We start from the raw sequence: 18,764 nt of genomic DNA, 5'->3' as shown, positions 1-18,764 counted from the left end.
AGGAGTAATTAGGAAAGGTTATTTTGAAAATAAATGAAACTTGCAGAAGCTGTTTTTCTTTTTTGGAGGTGAAAGGTCATGTTACAGGGAGCTCAGAGCTCCTTAAAATGGCCGAATAGAACTAGCAAATGACACGTCATTTTTTTCCCCCTATGCTGATAAGAAAGAGATATGAGTCGGATTTACCTCCAGAGTGGCTGGCTTGAGGTGCCTTGGGGCGACGGTGATTTAGGTTGGTACCGACCCTCACCAAACTGTATGTATCTGAGACCGTGAATGCTTTTGCTCCGGCAATGTGATGTTTACAGACCAGGGCCTGTGCTCTCCCTGTAAATTAAATACCAGATGTCTGGGAACTAGTGTTGTTTCTAAATATAGCCCTGTGTAGCAACGGAGAGACCATAACAGTAGGCATTTGATTAGAGCGACGAAAGTTACAGATATTTTGTAAAGCAATTTCCACACTAATTAAGTTATCCTAATGACTAAAACTGAACATTAAAGAAGAAGAAAAAAAGAAACCTTAGATACCAAATTAAAGGCTACCATGATTGCAAAGTGACTGAATCATTGTACAGGAAGAGATGTATATTTTGTTTGGTCTCGAGAAAGCTTGCAAATCTTTCTAATATAAAGCATGTTCATACTGAATATAGTATTGGACTCATTTGACTAGAAATGTGCAGTTGCTGAATTTCAGATGCTGAAGGGGAGAAACAGGGAGGGATGAACGGTGAGTTTAAATCAAGAATTGGAACATAGTAGTGTTCCTTCAATTTCCACCTCTTTCCAGATTAATCCCAGGAATTCTTCCACGAACTTAGAAGGAAGCCAGTGAGATGGGCTTTGCTGGGGCTTCAGCAGAATTCAAACAAAGAACCTTATTTTCCATCGAATATCATGCATGTACCTAGATTGGTACGTCTGTATGTCCTGTTACTTGCTTAGGAAAGAAAATGTAGCAGCCCAGTTAACAAACTGTTGATTTAACTACATTTATGAGCCAGGCAATTGTTTTATATAGTTTAATTAAGTGCATAGCACTAAAAATCCTTTCAGTCAATGGATGCTGTTATTTATGGCTTGAGTTTCCCTAGCTTTGGAGGAAAAGGATTGCTCCCTGAAATTCATATTCAAATCGGCACTGTGTGTCAGTGTATGCAGAATGCTGGGTATTATTTATTGTGCGTTCATACAGCAGTCCTTAGCGCCTCATTCCCAGTTCTCCCCCAGTCCTGTCCCAGGTGACTGCATGGAGGCCACTGTCCAGCCCAGCCTCTGGTTGCTCCCTTTCTCGGGGGCTCTATTTCCATCTCTCTGCCTCCTGCTCTCGCCTGCCCCCTGCTGGAAGCAAGAATGACACACAGCAGGGGTCCCAGGCAGTGAGCTGAGCTCAGCTTAGGATAACCTAACAGTGGTCCCCAACCTTTTTTGGGCCATGGACCGGTTTAATGTCAGAAAATATTTTCACAGACCGGCCTTTAGGGTGGGACGGATAAATGTGTCACATGACCGAGACAAGCGTCAAGAGTGAGTCTTAGACAGATGTAACAGAGGGAATCTGGTCATTTTTTAAAAAATAGAACATCGTTCAGGCTTAAATATAAATAAAACGTAAATAATGTAAGTTATTTATTTTATCTCTGCAGACTGGTACCAAATGGCCCATGGACTGGTACCAGTCCGCGGCCCGGGGGTTGGGGACCATTGACCTAGTACTTATTTCTTCTAAGACTTTGTCCCTGTCTGGCAAGACAAGGGATCCCTCATCCAACCTGGTATATTTTCAGTGGATTTGTCTGCGGACACTTTCCAGTAGATTTCTGTGAGGACTCCATTTCCATGCTCACAGAGGAGGTCATATTAATAGAAACAATAGCAAATGCGCATATGTAAAATGTGGCTTCCTCACTTTTTCTCCCCACTGTGATGGACTAAAGTCTTGGTGATTAAAGAATAAAAGGCAGAGTGGGGCTAGGAATCTATGTGACAATGGGGGGGGGTGGACACTGGAGTTTGGGATAAAAATGTTAAATTCAAATACTCCCTTTCTCTATTTTGGTCCTTGTGCAGCCTGTTTTCTAAATAACCTTTTCTTTTCTTTTTTCCTCTTTTCCTCTGTCTCCTTAACACCAGCAAGCAGTGTCATGATGGGTCAGAGGGCTACTGCAATCATTTTGATGGACAAACACATAGCTACAGATATTGTTAATTTTGCTGTCCCTTAAAGGCCTCCGTAAAGGACTAGAAAGAAATGAGTCCAGAAGGAATCCCAAAGGCCATTTCTCTGGACTTTGCCCAGCCCCAACATCTGGTTAACAGCTGTGTTAGCTAACAACGGAGGAAATTGAGCAGTACTAACCAACGGACCTCATTGAATTCCATTCAGCTTTTAGAGATAAATAAGTTAAGGGTAATGAGTTTTATTAAGCTCTTCTACAGGGGGGCACATAGGATTATGATAAATGTTATAACTTACTTAAAGCATTGTTTACTTAAAAACTGTATTAATTTATGGCTGTTATGCTGACTAACCTGCACATAGTGGTTTCACACATATTATCTGTCTGGAAAGTGAATGTTATGATTTCCTTATTTAAATATTCTCAGTGAACATTGATACATGTCCCCGAGTCCTCCGGAGTTTCACTCGGCAATCAAGTTCAGTAATGATAAAAACAAGTGGATATGTATGATTTAGAAAGCATCAAATTTCATCTTAGAATCTGGAATTCAAAACATACGTGTTCCCCCAAAATAGTATTTACGATGGTGACTTTTGCATTTCATGTAGTGAGAATATAATGTTCCAATTTATTATAAATTATTGTTTTGCCACCAAATTTTGTCCTATCAACAAACATTTAGCCTGATCAGGCAGTGCTGTAGTGGATAGAGCACGGGACTGGGACACGAAGGACTGAGGTTTGAAACTCCAAGGTCGCTGGCTTGAGTGCAGGCTCATTTGGCTTGAACACAGGCTCACCAGCTTGAGCACAGGGTCGCTGGCTTGAGCATGGGATCATAGACATGACCTCATGGTTGCTGGCTTAAAGCTCAAGGTCACTGGTTTGAGCCCAAGGTCGCTGGCTTGAGCAAGAGGTCACTTGGTCTGCTGTAGCCCCCTCAGTCAAGGCACATATGAGAAATCAATCAATGAACAACTAAGGTGCCGTAACAAAGAATTGATGCTTCTCATCTCTCTCCCTTCCTGCCTGTCTGTCCCTATCTGTCCTTCTCTCAGACTCTCTGACTCTTTCTCTATCTGTCTCTCTAAAAAAAAAAAAAAAAAAAAAAAAAAAAAAAAAAATTATCAGTGTACTGTATTTATTTTAATTCTACTTCTAAAATATAATGGGAGTATTGAATACAAAATAAATAATATGAAAAAGATAATAACAGTAACTCTTCTTTCAGTTGAAAACTCAAAGCATTGGATGTCTGCCTTCCTCAGCTTTTTGGATGTGCAAGGAATAATGCCAGATGCGAAGGAAAATCCAAGACAACGCAGTTTCGTCGCTAGATGATGACTCTCTCTAAATGATTCATTTCTACTAGTGCTCATTTTCTCAATTGAAAATAGAAATAATAATTGTGTACACCTCAAAGAGTTGTGAAAACTAAATGGGATATTGTACACGGTGCTTAGACTAGTTTGTTCACTTCGTGAACACTATTCGACGTTAGCTATTATGACCATCAGTCATAACTCAGAGCCAGGAAGCGGAAGAGAGACTGCTTCTCCTCCCCCTTAGGAACTGTATTTTAACCAAAGCCCAAGTATCACTGGTTACAATAGGACTGATGATTGGCAGTTGACTTCTGTCTTAAACCAAGTTCACTTGGTCATATCATCAACCTTGTGCTGTGTGTCTCACAATTCAGTGGAATTGCTGGGACCTCACTTACCTTGTGGTGAAGTTCTATCTTAAAAACATATACAGAAGCATATATTTATGTGCAGACTTTTCCCAAGACAGGAGTAATAAGGTGATGTCTAAAGGACAAAGCCCTACTGTGTTTCCAATAATTTTTCCTGACCTATTTAAACAGGCTTTAGACATGCTTTTCATAACATTTGTATCTGACTAACAGCTAAGTGACTTTATTTAAAATGCACTAGAACTGATTAGCAGTATTTTTAAAATTATTTTTATTTATCACATCCTACGGATCTAAAGAGTGGGGAAGAGGCAGTCGACAAGGAGATGGATATTAGCAAACATGATTCCATTACATTGGGAAATTTTCTCTCTAGTCAGCATTGCATTAATGTATCAGACAATGATATCCTTAAGTGAATGTTTTTCTGTTTTCCATAGTATGTATATTTAATTACTTTAAAACGTTCAAAGTGATCTCTTGTGTCCACTAAATAAGGCCAACAATGCTGGTCCCGTTTGAATTACACGTAAATCACCAACCCAGAATTCTATCATGTCACCTGCGTGGCCCAGGAGGTGGGGAGAGACTGGAGGGAAGGGTGTGCTCCGGTGGTGACTGGGTGCTCAGAGGAGCTGGGGAGAGAGGAAAAGGGGACTGTCACATGGGCGGGCACTTTCCTAATAGGAGGGGCACAAAGGCATGACAAAAGAGGGAGACTTAGGGACATGACAGGGCAGTGTTTTCCCACCAGGACACAGGGTGGGATAGTCTCAGTGCCACCACCCTCCGCCATCTGGGTGAGCCGTCGGCACTATCAGCACCATTTCCAGCAAAGAGGACCATGTGCTCAGCCCAGCCTGTGGCACCCGTTTCTGTGGCCCGCCTGGCTGGTTCCGTGGTTCAGGACTCGGGGCTCAGCTACGCCCCCTCCTTGGCCACCTGTCGCACACCCCCTCATAACAGGGCAGAGAAACAGCGTGGTGGGTGCGGAGAGGGGGAGGGGTTCTTCCAGGTCTTTTCTGCTAAAAGGAACAAAATATATGTCTGTATTTGGGAGGTTCTGTCTGGAAAACTGTGAAACAGAGGTGGGTTCTTGTTTGTTTTGGTGGCAGATAGAGTGACCTTCATCCTGTTCTTTGAAGGACAGTTGCAAAGGCGCAGGAAGTCTGCGGTCGGCCAGTTCCAGACCGTGCGCGCCCCTGGCTTTGGGAACCGCCCATCAGGATCCTTTAGAGAAGCGTCGGATTTCCCGATGGATGGTCTAAGTGTCTCGGTCCCCTCGTGACCGCTGAACCTGAACAGTTCCTATTTCCCAGGGACTGACCTGCCTGACAGGGTTTCCTCGGACTCAGAGACGTTTGTTTCCTTTCTTTTCGGGCAGGCTCCTGGGCGGATCGCTCACCGCTCCACGAAGCAGCAAGTCAGGGTCGCCTCCTCGCTCTGCGGACGTTACTGTCGCAGGTAAACTCTTCCATCTGCTTAGAACAGCCCCCTTCCCATGAACAGAGGACATGAGTCCTCCAAAGTAATCAACTCAAAAATGACAAAGTAATATAACACTGCTTCATAAATGTCATTAGTCTTTGTATTTTAAGTCGCACACTAGTCGGGTCTGTATTTTCTCATTTCTCTTTGAAACATCTTCATAAATATTTTGGCATACAGTCTAATGCCTTAGACTTCTCAGTCAGTATATTTGCTTATGGATAGATATATGTATTTAAGCAAGAGATAAGTGGAATTATGTGTAACACATTAAGCATTTTAAGTATCCTTAACTCTGTACAACGTGCATAGGTTATGGCAGGCTTAGTTCGTTCTAAAACATCCAGGAAGGGGTCATCAGACCAGATGCCTCAGCCATCTTTTTTTACATTCTGGTAATCTGCGATGTTTTGGGGAAACGGCCCATGAAAGCGACAGAACCGTGGTTTCTGCTCCTGCCTCTCATCAGACATCCCAGAGGAAAACGGATCAGGTTGTTGAAGCAGAAAGCGCTCTGGCATGGCCTGCGCATTTTTTAGATTTTCCAGTGTGATTCAAATGTACACCCCGGTCAGGACGTCAGGGCCCGAGTGTTTCCCAATAGCAAGGAGAAAGCTGTTTTCTCCCATGGCCCCAACGGAGGGAGGGTAGAGTGGCTCAGGCTGGAGCGTGCCCTCTGAGGCTGGGGACCTCGGTGACAACCTGGCACTAGAGGGGAATCCCAACCTTGATGAGTGCCCATTTTCTCTTCCGTGACAGGAAGAATTAGAACGAGATGCCCTCTTACGGCCCGCCACTTCTCTGACAGTCATGTGATTATTTTGTTCGCCCATCACTTAATAGAATAATAATAATAATAATAATAAAAAAGCCTGCAAAACATCCTTAATGTCTGAAGGGTACCCCCTGAAAGGGCCACACAGTTCTTTGAGAGCTGGGCAGTCTTAGGATCTTTTGAAACAGGGATCCCGTATCCACTGAGGAGCCGGCCGGGAAAAGTCAGGAGCTGCCCCCACGCCCTGTGTGAAAGGGAACCTCGACCTTGGCGATGCTTCCACAGTCCGGTCACTCTGCCATGTCGCAGTTAGGGATTCGTGCTCCCAAGTCCAGCGGCGGGCCAGCCACTCAGAAACCTCTAACAGGATCATTTAAGGGGTCGTAAAGATCACTACTCACAAGTCACAAAGGTCGAGGGTCATTCTTTTCCTTGCCTTCATTTTAAGATTCCTCAAGGTCCACTCGGCATGACAGAGCACTGTAGCCTGTAATACGTTATGGGGCTTTGGTCCCGAAAATCTTCTTGTCCTAGTGTTTAGTGTGATTGTCGATAGACAATGAGTTACCGAAAACAGCAAGAAGGCAAAGAATCTCAGGCCTTAATAATATTTAATTAATTTAGTCTGATAGTATTCGTCTAATCAGAATGAAAATTCCAGAAGCGTTTAGTTTCGATGGAATAACCCAACCCAGTCAAACCTGTTCTGTACGCCGGGCGCTGTCATGGTAACTGCTTTCCACATATCATCTCGTTGAATCTTCAGGCTAATGGTAAAACTCAGGGGTTAGTGTCCCTGTTCAATTTAAAACAATGACTGCCTTACGGAGCAAGGCCCCCAGCCCTAGTCTGACTCTGTTAGGCAAAGACCCTTACCCAACAGCAAAGAGCCTAGTCAGACGTACTTTCTGACAGAATTTCCCAGAGCAGATGACAATTTAGGGTGCTTTTCTTCCCGGATGGGCTGACATGTGATTTTATAGCCCCAGTCATAGCAAGTGATCCAGCTTATGAACAATCTCTAATGCCACAAAACTAAATCGAACAAAAAATCAATAGCAACCAAAACAGTTTCTAAAGAGAAGAAACCGTTAAGTAAGCAAAGTTGAAATAATAACTTTCAGAATATAATGAAGAAAATACTTAAAGCAGTATTGGGTTTAGATAGGATGGTGTAACAATTATGGGGTTCAGGTGTCTTGAGTTTAACAGGGGAGGCGTTCAACTTGGCTTTTCCTGCTCAACTTAAAACCTGAGAGTTGCCTGAGATTGCTTAATTTTTTATATAGCTTTTTGGGGTTTGTTTTTTTTTTTTTTTTTTTTTTTGAGAGAGAGTGAGAGTAAGGGAGAGAGGAGGGAAGGGAGAGAGAGAGAGTAGCATCAACTCATTGATTTACTTAGTCGTTCCACTTTTAGTTGTCTATTCATTGATTGCTTCTCTTACCTGCCCTGACCAGGGATTGAACCTGTTACCTCTGGGGCATGGGGTCAAGGCTTTATTCACTGAGTTACCTGGCCAGGACCTTTTTTATATCACTCTTTAATGACAATTGTAGACATAATTTTATAGAACTTTTGGCTCACCTTTCAAAATTATTCATGTCATGTTTAGGGTTACAATGTTAACGCCGTGACCATAGACCATGTCACCCCCCTGCACGAAGCCTGCCTTGGTGACCACGTGGCCTGTGCGCGGACTCTTCTGGAAGCTGGAGCTAATGTAAGTCCCTGTGAAAACCGGTAACATTTTCACATCTTCTGAGGAAGCAAATCAAGCCAAGTCCTCTCTTTTCCTTCCTTTCCTTCCTGGTGGGTTTCAGGGCTTGCGGGATAAAAACAGCTCTCCAGCTGCCCAGGCCGCTGTCATTCGCGCTGGAAGAAAGACTCCCGACCATTGCAAAGAGGGTAGCGCGTTGCGCGGGACACAAGACTAGCTAGGCTGCTTCCTGCTTCCGTGATTCTGAACAGCGGTAGATGAGCATCTTTATGCCCATAATGTTCTCCCATCCTTTGGATGACTTTTTCTTTTTTTCTTCAAATAAATCCTCAGGAAACAGAGTTTCCAGTTTAAACTGCCACCAGCCAAGTGGCTTCGTCACACTTTTCGTCACCATTACACTTGCTGACTTTTTCTTTCTTTTCTTTCTTTCTTTCTTTCTTTCTTTCTTTCTTTCTTTCTTTCTTTCTTTCTTTCTTTCTTTCTTTCTTTCTTTTCTTTTTTTTTTGTAAATGGAAAACACCAAACCGTTGAATTCGCTTTTTGTGTATTTGATCCTTGAGTATGTATTTTTCCTTTTCATGATGTCTACCCCTGGCCTGGTCATTCCTGTGAGTGACCTACCACATCGCACTTCTCTGGATCTCTTGACGGGGGAGAGCTCTCCTTACCCGCGTGTCTGAGCGAAAGGGTCTGCCCTGTTCCCTGTGCGCATCCCTGTGCAATGATTTCCGTGAGCAGATCGTGAGGGACTGCCATCGCGTGTGCTCTCCCGACTCTCACCCCCGGACGTCCGTTTGCTTTGGTTCAGGTGAACGCCCTCACGATAGACGGTGTGACTCCGCTCTTCAACGCCTGCTCGCGGGGCAGCGCCAGCTGCGCGGAGCTCCTGCTGGAGTACGGGGCCAAGCCCCAGCTCGAGTCTTGTCTGCCTTCTCCTGCGCATGAGGCCGCCGGCAAAGGTGACAGTGGCGGGGGCGGGAGGTTCCGGCAGCAAGACGCCGGGCTGCATTGCCCTTCCCTGAACGGCATGGCTGGAGCAGTCAGGGGGAGTGTGTGTGTTGGGGGCACAGGGGGTCGGAGTGTGGCTATTAAAGAGAAGTAACCTGTCTCTTCTCTGCGTCTGCAGGCCACCATGAATGTCTAGAGATACTGATATCCTGGGGCATCGATGTGGACCAAGACATTCCTCACTTGGGGACGCCTCTGTATGTCGCCTGCATGTCGCAGCAATTCCATTGCATCCGGAAGCTTCTTTATGCTGGTAATTGTCCTAATCCGGTTTCTCCATACCCACCAGCAATTATTCAGGGCTCTGCCTGTCCCTCTCCACCAGCTTCTGAAAAGATGATATCCCGGTGCTAAAAATGTCCTTATTCTAAGCATGCTCACACGTAAGTCGATAACCCGTAAATGAGAACCTCACACCCAATGAATCCACCTCACCTCAAAGCTCCAAACCCTGATTTACAGAAGTTGTGATTAAGATCTTCAAGGATGAATATAAAGTTGCCAAATATATATACATCTATCTATTTATCTATCTATCCATCTATCTATCCACCTATCCATATCTGTAAAGAAAACCATCAAAAGAAATTTTAGGACAGTAACTGCTTCGATAACCTTACCCTCCACCAACCATAACTCATGCACGTTTCCACGCTGTCATCTCTGTCCCCATTCCCTGAAGGGACGTAATGTCCTTGCCCACCTAGGAAACAAACCAGTTGTCCAAGGTTCAGCTTCAGGCCCTGAGAAACCTCTCCGAGCCTTGGGGACCGCAGTGGTCAGTCCCACCCTAGGTCTGGGAACCTCTGTAGGTGACACATTCTGTCTTTCCCCTTCCTCTCTTTGCTCTGGCACTGCACCTCTCATGGGGTCAGCCCTTAACCAGACTTGAAATGAGTAAATGGATTTCTTTGCCTTTTACTGTTTATGACAATCCTTTGGCCTCTGGCCTATCCTGATGCATCTTTAGTAGCCCCTTTGTGTTAGTCACAACATTTCAGCTAAGTTATAAATTCCTGGCGAGCAGCATCGCCATACATTTCACCCCCGTTACCAGTTAGATTCTAAAACATGATTTCTGCCAATAATTGCTGGCCAATTGTTATTTTCTGGCTACAGTCACCCATCAACTTATATAACCAAAAGAGTTTATTCTTTATCACCTTTCTTGACTTTGCTTAAGAATATTTTCTTTCCATTACATATTTTATACTGGGTAAAAAAAAAAATACTGCAAAGTGCCATTAGTCATCATGGGTGGGCGAGTATTCTCAGGTTCTGTTTTCTCATAACATTGATACAATCAACAGAGTTTACATCTTCCGTGAGGAGATTTTGTTATGCAACGTAATTTTCCCACTAAATGCTTTACAGTCGGTTAAAAACATTGAAAACAACTGCGTTTACTGAAACTTGAAAGTAGCGGGAGGGCCAGCCGGAGACTCATAGAAGGCACTGCTTCTTATAAACGTGAGCTTGACAAACAGTGTCAGAAAAATGGAGTTGAAAAGGACTGATGCATTTTTATTGATAGGCATTTCCTGGTGGTGCAACCACTTACGTGTGGGGAAAACGGGTTATTATTTCTCACAATATTAAATGGTGCCTATTCGTCACGCACGTGCTCAGTGACCGCCACGTGCCAGGGTTCACACTAAGGTACGGAGCCATGCAAGAGGTGACTAAGCATGGCAGACCTAAATGGAAGCATTTTTTCCCGATTTGCTTTGCATGCAGAGATATAATGTGCCTTTCCATGTAGGAGGCTCTGTGCCTTTTTTGTGTATTTGTCAACCTGTACTTCACGAGTGAGGAGGGGCAGGAAAACCTAGCCACCTTTTACCTGAAGACCTCACATATCTAGAGTCATGAGTTTTCCAAGAAATGAAAGTGCTCTGGTGCGTTAAAATACATGAAAAGAAGAAAAGCAGTAAGCTCTTGAATAATCCTAAGAGCAACCCAATCATGAGAACAACGGGAGTCAACTTCAACTGCACACTGTTTATAAGACATAATAGTTACTATGGTTAATTTTGGAACTGCTTAAAATTTTTCAAAACACGTATTAGGAGACATTTTAAGCACAGAGAAAAATATTAGAAAATATAACAAACGTGTGCATTTTTCATGCAGAGATGCCACGTGTGTAAATCTATGTATATATCACATGAAGCCCTCAGGATAGTGGGAGCTCACTGAGCTGCCCGTTCTGATTCACCTTCCTCCCTGCACCGGGGTGACGCTTATAAGCCTTTTTGTCGGTATTCGTCACCATTCCGTATTGGCACGCAGGCGCTGACGTACAGAAGGGCAAATACTGGGACACACCGCTCCATGCCGCCGCCCAGCAGTCCAGCACAGAGATCGTCAACTTGCTGCTGGAATTCGGAGCGGACCCCAACGCCAAGAACACGGAGCTGCTGCGGCCAGTCGACGTGGCGACCTCGAGCAGTCTGGTGGAACGGCTGCTGCTCCAGCACGAAGGTGAGACAAAGACACGTGTGAGCCCGGGAACCACAAAGATGCACATGCCTGCGGGAGGGGACGTTCACGGGCCTTTTGTCGGCATGTGACATAGTAATGGTGTGAGATTGGGAATATGTTTTCATGAAAAGTAAACATTTGTTAATTTAGGCTCTATCTATGAAAAAAATAACCACGATGATCTTAATTTTTTTTTCCATCTCACCTAAACTTTATATTCCTCTGTTTAAGTTAAATATATCCAGTTTTTAACCATATATAATAGGTAATTCTGTTTACTATCTGCTAATACATATTTAGACACATGCCCGTTTTATAGGAGCAGGACCTTCCATAATGTGTTGTAGAAACATAAACAGGAAATATTTTCACACTTAAGGCTTTTATTCTAAAATAGAATTTCTTTTTAAATTTTTATTATTATTTTATTATTTTTTTAGCACATATGTGAGTAAAATAGAGACAGAGAGAGGGACAGACAGGGACAGAGAGAGGGACAAACAGAGAGGAAGGGAGAGAGATGAGAAGCATCAACTGGTAGTTGCACCACTTTAGTTGTTCGTTGATTACTTTCTCATATGTGCCTTGATTGGGGGGCTACAGCAGAGAGAGTGACCCCTTGCTCAAGCCAGTGAACTTGGGCTTCAAGCCAGTGACCCTTCAGCTCAACCAGTGACCACCGGATCATGTCTATGAACCCACACTCAAGGTGGCATCCCCGCGCTCAAGCTGATGAGCCCACGCTCCAGCAGATGACCCTGGGAAAACAGAATTTCTTAAGTCTGGTCCAAACACCATAATAACATTGACTTTGGCTGAAATAGTAAATCTAATTTGAGAAAACAGGTTACGAATGTCTTCCTAGAGCCCCGGACACTCGTTGGGTCTAGATCTCCTTCCCAAAGCACAGTTTGTTTCTGAGGTTTCCAAGGCGACAACCATTTCACAAGCCTGCAGGCTTCCTGTGGTTTAAAGAACGCAAATGGGGCGCAGGTCAGTTCTAGATGGGTCCTTACAAAGGCCGTCTAAATGCTCGCCGTGGGGTGTCCCCAGCACCGTCGCCATTTTTCTGGAGACAAAACACGGTTGTCGTAGTTCTCCGGTTTTACTTACTGTACCGTGCGGCACACACAGAATGAATTTTCCACCCTTGCACTGACGCACGCTCTTGTCCCTCGCAGCCACGCCGAGCGCGCTGAGCCAACTTTGCCGCCTCTGCATCCGAAGCCGCGTGGGGAGACCGCGCCTGCACCTGCTCCCGCAGCTCCCCCTACCCCCGCTCCTGCAGAACTTCTTACAGTACCGATAAGGCAGTAAAGGAGGCCGACACACGCAGCAGGCCAGACCTTTCTATTTCAGCGGCGGAGTGTGTATTTCATATTAAAATACGCTAAATAGGGTTTAAAAAAAAAAGTGAGTATGGCAACACCCAGGGAAGAAGTGAACTATCGATCTTCATTGTAAGTGTCCTAGCGGGTACTGTTGTTTGATGCATTATTGTTTTCGGACATAGTATATTTAAAATATTTACATATTACTATTCCTATATACCCTTTTTATGGTTTAGAAGAAGAAGAAGAAAAAAAGACATTCTCCATCGTGTGTTTTAGAGTGAAAAGAAAAACTGTGAACTCTAACTAAAATTATTCCCATAATTGTATTTGAAAAGGTCTGTTATTCTCCACATAATGCATTAATCTTTCGATTTTGGTCACTGTATTTGATCCTCTGTATTTTTTTTTTAATATTGATACAAAAATAGAACTATTGTTTAGAAAAGAGCAGTTAATATGTGTTTTAAAATAAAGACGGCTCGTTTGGGAAATCCACTATGTTGCCTGTGCATGGTCATTGTAACCGTCAGCTCATAGAGAAAAGATTCCACTGCCTTCTCCAGCAAAAGGATCTATCTCACTGTTCATTTGTCCATCGTACATGGACCCAGTCCAGAGCAGGGTAGGACTGAACGTTATTGCTGCTGCGCCCCGGGACCTGACGGATAGAGGACGCGGTGCGCCTGCGCAGGCTATTTTAGGCCCTCCTCCGGGTCCACCTCAAGGGGGGGGGGTGCTCTTAAGTTCTCTCTTCAGTGCCTCGACACACGTGACCCCAGCCTTCTTCCATTTCAAAATCGTCAGCAGCTGGCCACACCTGGAATGAAGAACCTGGACTACCTATCGACACGACAAAGGGGCCCTGCTCACACGGGGAACAGAGCAGTCCACAGCTGTAGAGAATGGAAGATGAAAACCTCCTTACGTTGTGGGGTGCCCCTGAGCCATCTCAGAGACCTTCCGAAGTGTACCCTATGTTCAGCCACTAACAGGAGTGTTTCTAGTTCTTCTCCCCCAAAGCAGGGATTCAGGGTAGACGGTTTTTAGCAAGGGAGTGATGGATCAAAGAAGACGTTGCTAAGGTAACGTCCTGGGCAGGTGTTCATACTATGTCCATTCTCTTCTGTGCTTGTCGAGTGTAGTTTAAAACAGAATAAAACTTGCCTGACCAGGTGGTGGCGCAGTGGATAGAGCGTCGGACTGGGATGCGGAAGGACCCAGGTTCGAGACCCCGAGGTCGCCAGCTTGAGCGCGGGCTCATCTGGCTTGAGCAAAGAGCTCACCAGCTTGGACCCAAGGTCGCTGGCTCCAGCAGGGGGTTACTCGGTCTGCTGAAGGCCCACGGTCAAGGCACATGTGAGAAAGCAATCAATGAACAACTAAGGTGTCGCAACGAGAAACTGATGATTGATGCTTCTCATCTCTCTCTGTTCCTGTCTGTCCCTGTCTATCTCTGCCTCTGTAAAAAAAAAAAAAAACATAATAAAACTTTTAAGCCCTCTTTGTAAGTTAGACTGGATTTGAGTCTATTATGGATTTAGAAATAGGATACTCAAGATACAACACTGTGTAAAGTAGAAGAAAATGTTTTGATGAGTTTTTTTTTAATTTATCAAATTTTGATAAAATAATGTGACTACTATTTTAAAAACCCAGGGGCCTATTTTCCTTTCGTCTTAATTCTTGGCTGACTTCCAGAGACCCATGGGAAATAAACCATTATTGTATGTAATTCCAACATCACTAAGATTGCATTTCAAAAAAAACTGTGTGTTTAGATTTTCAAAAGTAGAAATAAGGCTGTAGCATGTTTGTTAAAATATGTTTCCTACATGTCTAGAGAGTAAATGTGTCTGTTTTACTGAAATATTTCCAAAAACTTTATCATGTCCTCATACATGGATTTTATGACCGAGTCACCTCATCAAATATAATTAGGCATTAAAACTGCTTTTTAGTATAAAAAGACTTTTACAGTATTTTTCCTGTGTTAGAAGTTTTCTCAGAGTGTGGGCGTAACACACGCATCCCCCTTTGTTGGTCTTGTGTGCCACGAAGAGAGGTAAGTATCAGGTATTAACATGAAAATCTGCACTGGAAAATTTTAGAATGTTGGTACATTGTAGCTTAGCTTGAGTGTGACTGTCTTATCAAACAACTGTTCTAATTTAAATATCTCCTCTGTTTGTTCCTGTGTTCCAGTGTGATGATCCTCCCCGGAATAAAGCACTTTTTCTTCTGTTCTAATTAGTCCTTGATTTTGTGGCAGAGGTACTGGGGAGTATGATTCCACTGCGCTGGGTTTCTGAACCACCGCCAGCTTCTACACCAGGGCCGCACTGAGCGCAGTGCACGCTGATGTCGGAGGATCCCTGTGACCTCAGCGGAGCAGACGGCAGGCTCCTGACAGCAAATGCGCCTGCAGACCCGTTCGGGTGAGTCTGGGTGTGAAGGAGTGTTTGGACTCCCAGAATCAAAGCCGGCCAGAAACACCTGCACAGCGTTCACGCCCACGAAGCCAGCAGCCCTGCGGTAGAGGTTGGTGGACTTGGCATTCAGAATCTGGCCAAGGTTGGCATCTTCTTGGCAGTGTGATAGGCAGATATCTTTTTAAATTCTCTCTATTGCCCAGGAGGAAGTTAAACACACAGACACATGTGCGCACATGCACACACACACACACACACACACACACCTTCAGCATCCAAGGACAAATTAATTCTCAGGGACAGTAGTGGCATTCAAATACATAAGACAGAAGAGAAGTATTGTCCTCACGTGATAATTTTTGAGGTGTCTCTCTTGAGAGGAGGTCAGCACTTCCCATGGTGAGGTTCACATTATCATGCAGAACCATATCCACTGTGTACACAGAGCTTTTGCAATAGGCAAGAAATTGCTCCTGGCAGGAAGGACTCAATTTAATCCTCAACCAAATGGTCTCAGTTGGGGGGAAATGGAAGGCAGTAATTTTACAGGTTCAGTTCCATTCTCCTTGGGAAAAACAATTGAAGGCATTGAAAAGAATCTCACCAACTTTCTTGTGTCGTTGTGTAGGAGGAGGAGAAATGACAGAAGCCCACCTCTGTGTGCTTAGTTTTGAACCAATGGGCTGGTCTCCAGTCCGGACCCCACATAGAGGAACCCCTGCCGGGTTAATAATCTGCTGTCATTACTGGAAATTCTTTCTTTTGAACTCTATGCCCATATTTTTATTTTGCAACATGCCCTGCAAATTATGTACCTATTGCCATTCTGCTGACACTGTTGTGTCACCAGTAAATAACTTCTGCCCTGGGGAAGCCTTCCTCTTGTGGCGAGGCAGGTGAAAGTTGCTCGTTGCCCTGTTCTGGGACTTAAAAGAACTGGAGAGACAGAAAAGAAGGTACAGTCAGAAGGCAAAAGGCAGAATTAACTTCTCTGTACTCTCGAATCCTTTGTGGGAAAAGCACCTTCACCAAACCAAATTCAAGTTGATTAAGGCCTGAAGGGTACAGAGAACTGGTCTAGATTGTTTGCAAAATGTCCCCAGTGGTGCTAATGTCGCCCCTTTCGGCACTGTGACTTCCTCTTTCCTTCCATCCGGAAGGGGGTCTGTGTGCGCATCTCTTGAATTTGGGCTGATCCTGTTTCCTGTTGTGACTGAACAACGTGGTGGAAGAGACGTTGGGTTACTTTTGAGCTTGGAGCTCTGGGGACCTTTTCAGGTCAGCTTACATCCTCTTGGTGAGACCCCCTGTGAAGGGGCCCGAGACCCCCTGTGACGGGGCCCAGACTAGCCTCCTTGGGGATGACTCACCTAGCCAGCCGCAGCACCAGCTGCCAGGTGTGTGAACAAGGCCGGGAACTGCAGCCCGCTGGGTGACCCTAGGCAGGGTGACCCGGCCACTGAGCCTGGCCTGGGGGCTGCCCGCCTCACTGTGAAAACATAAAGTATCATTAGTCATCAGGTTTGGGGATGATTTTGTTACACAGCAACCGGTAATGATAAGAAATGCTTTCTGCCATCATCCTAGGAGCATTTCCTGGTCTCTCTCCTCTTTACTTCCCAGTTTTTGCTTTTCCTCGGGCGGGACCCTGCGTTCTGCGGCAGGCGGGGGGTGCCTAAGTCCCCACTGATGATATTGACCTGAGGGAGGAGCTCTGCCTCCCCACCCGCAGGAACTGTCTTCCAGCTGAACACCTGCATTATCCAGATACAGGAGGCCAAACGTCTGAGCTAACCAGAAGAAAAAAATGAGGTGAAGAAAATGTAAAGAAATATGGTTACTGACACATAACATCTGAGACCATTTGCTACCCAGAACCTTTCAAATTGGGTCATGGTGGGAAGCCACCCCACCCCACTGACCGCTGACCCACAGGGCACATGAAATGTCAGCAAGAAACAAATATTCAATGTGCTAAGCACCACAATTCTTGAGTTTGTGTGCTCTAGTAGTAATCACTTGTCTAATATATTAATTTTCATATATTGAGCCTTCAGTAATCAGTGTACATGATCCCAGGGCCTCAAATATTTGCCCCTTTGTAGCAATCCGACTCATTTCTGTATAAACTCACAGAGTATGCTATTAAAAGGTTTAATTTTAAGTCTTTGTATGTTAATGGAGAGAGAAAGATATCTATTCCTATTGGTGTTTTCATTTGTTAACTGATGATTGTGGCCCATTAGAGTTGTTAGCCACTGCAACCGAGCTGACCGTGAGCTGTAATTACAATCACAGGGGTGAACATTATCCAGGTCCATCTGTACAGACAGAGACATGACGTGGCCAAGTGAATTTAACACACTGTTGAGGAAAGTGCTTCCAATACGCATCCGGCCTGAATGCAATAGGCTGAGTCACCCCGAGGGGAGATGAACTAATAGGCACTTGGCTTCAAAATGAGCTGAAACTAATTTTAGCATTGGAGATATTAAAATATTTAAGTAAGTGATTAAATTTTGCAGCTGCTTTTAAGAAGTCGATTCTGACACTGAAACATAAAATATTTAAATAGTAATTTGGGTAGTAGATGTGTTCTTACTTCAGCTTATAGTCCTGCTTGCTTAAATAAAAATGTCATTTCTAATTCATGCTCAGTTTAGCGCATTCTCGTGGCCATGCCTTTCAACTTCGAAAGGTTATTAGGAGGCAGTATCAAGGGAAACTTTTCTCCAGCACCTTAGAAACTGAGCCATAATCTTTTTATATAAGTACTTTTGAAAACCCAGTCTAGTGACAGTTATAAAAGAACATGTAGTTCTAGGGTGAAGCTCCCAGAAGTTCAGCTTAAATACAGCTGAAGTCAACGGTGGCCCCACGTGGCAGCCGGGTGATAAAACCAGATCTTAACAAATTTTAAATTAAGGTTAAGGCGCAGAATAAAATCATTTTTTTAACTAAACAATCGCATAGAAACCTCAAATTTTCAAGAAATTTGATTCATGTACTAGTTATTGATTTATAGATGACAAGTAGAGACATAAAATACTTCTGTTAAAGTTTAACGAGTGAAGCCCCGGCAGGTGGCTCAGTGGATAAAGCGCCTAGTGCCCCAGAGCTCGCGAGTTTGATCCCAGGTCAGGGAACAAACAAGAAGCAATCAGCACACAACTAAGTGAAACAATGAGTGGATGCTTCTTTCTCTCTTCCTCTTTCCTCTCTCCCTCAAATAAATGGAAATAAATGTAAAAATATTCAATGACTGAGTATTTACAATTTATAGAACCCTGAATTCTGATACCTGATAGAAAACAGAGAACCCAAAAAAGGAGCATGAGAAGATGATTCGGGAAGCAGTCCCCGCCCTGCAGCTGGATAACGAGGTAGGGAGCCGGCAAGGACCAGGCATGTGGGGAAAAGCCCTGCCCACTGACCGGAAGGGGCTGATTCCCCCGGAGCTCCGCGGAGCCGGTCCTAGAGTCACATCTGGGACTCCGGTTCTGAGGGCCACTCCCCAGTGGTGGCTAAAACCTGTGGGTGAGAATGGTAAAACGTGCTTCAGAAGTGCTAAAACAAACAAACAAACAAAGATGGAGGCCTGAAGTCCTGCTCACTGCCAGGTGAAACTTTGTTGCTAAGGTGAC

At 44.4% G+C, this 18,764-nt stretch overlaps 1 protein-coding gene across 3 annotated transcripts in view; it reads left to right on the top strand.

The window, feature by feature from the left end:
• ASB5 (ankyrin repeat and SOCS box containing 5) overlaps nucleotides 1-13,199 on the top strand; it is a 48,186-nt gene extending 34,987 nt beyond the window's left edge. For 2 of the 3 annotated variants that reach the window (XM_066234912.1, XM_066234913.1), the window contains exons 2-7: nucleotides 5,267-5,346; nucleotides 7,758-7,865; nucleotides 8,674-8,824; nucleotides 8,992-9,126; nucleotides 11,166-11,357; nucleotides 12,539-13,199. In XM_066234912.1, the coding sequence (XP_066091009.1) occupies nucleotides 5,267-5,346; nucleotides 7,758-7,865; nucleotides 8,674-8,824; nucleotides 8,992-9,126; nucleotides 11,166-11,357; nucleotides 12,539-12,666 (794 nt within the window). In that variant the 3' untranslated portion in view covers nucleotides 12,667-13,199. Of the gene's footprint in view, nucleotides 1-97; nucleotides 233-5,266; nucleotides 5,347-7,757; nucleotides 7,866-8,673; nucleotides 8,825-8,991; nucleotides 9,127-11,165; nucleotides 11,358-12,538 lie in introns of those variants that run through there. The other variant, XM_066234915.1, reaches the window with a different exon arrangement.
• Nucleotides 13,200-18,764: the final 5,565 nt, after the last annotated feature.

The sequence above is a fragment of the Saccopteryx bilineata genome, chromosome 6, assembly GCF_036850765.1.
Source record: "Saccopteryx bilineata isolate mSacBil1 chromosome 6, mSacBil1_pri_phased_curated, whole genome shotgun sequence".
In the NCBI taxonomy this organism is placed as follows: Eukaryota; Metazoa; Chordata; class Mammalia; order Chiroptera; family Emballonuridae; genus Saccopteryx; species Saccopteryx bilineata.
Note: the sequence above shows the minus strand (reverse complement) of the source record. Positions and strands in the feature narration are given on the sequence as shown.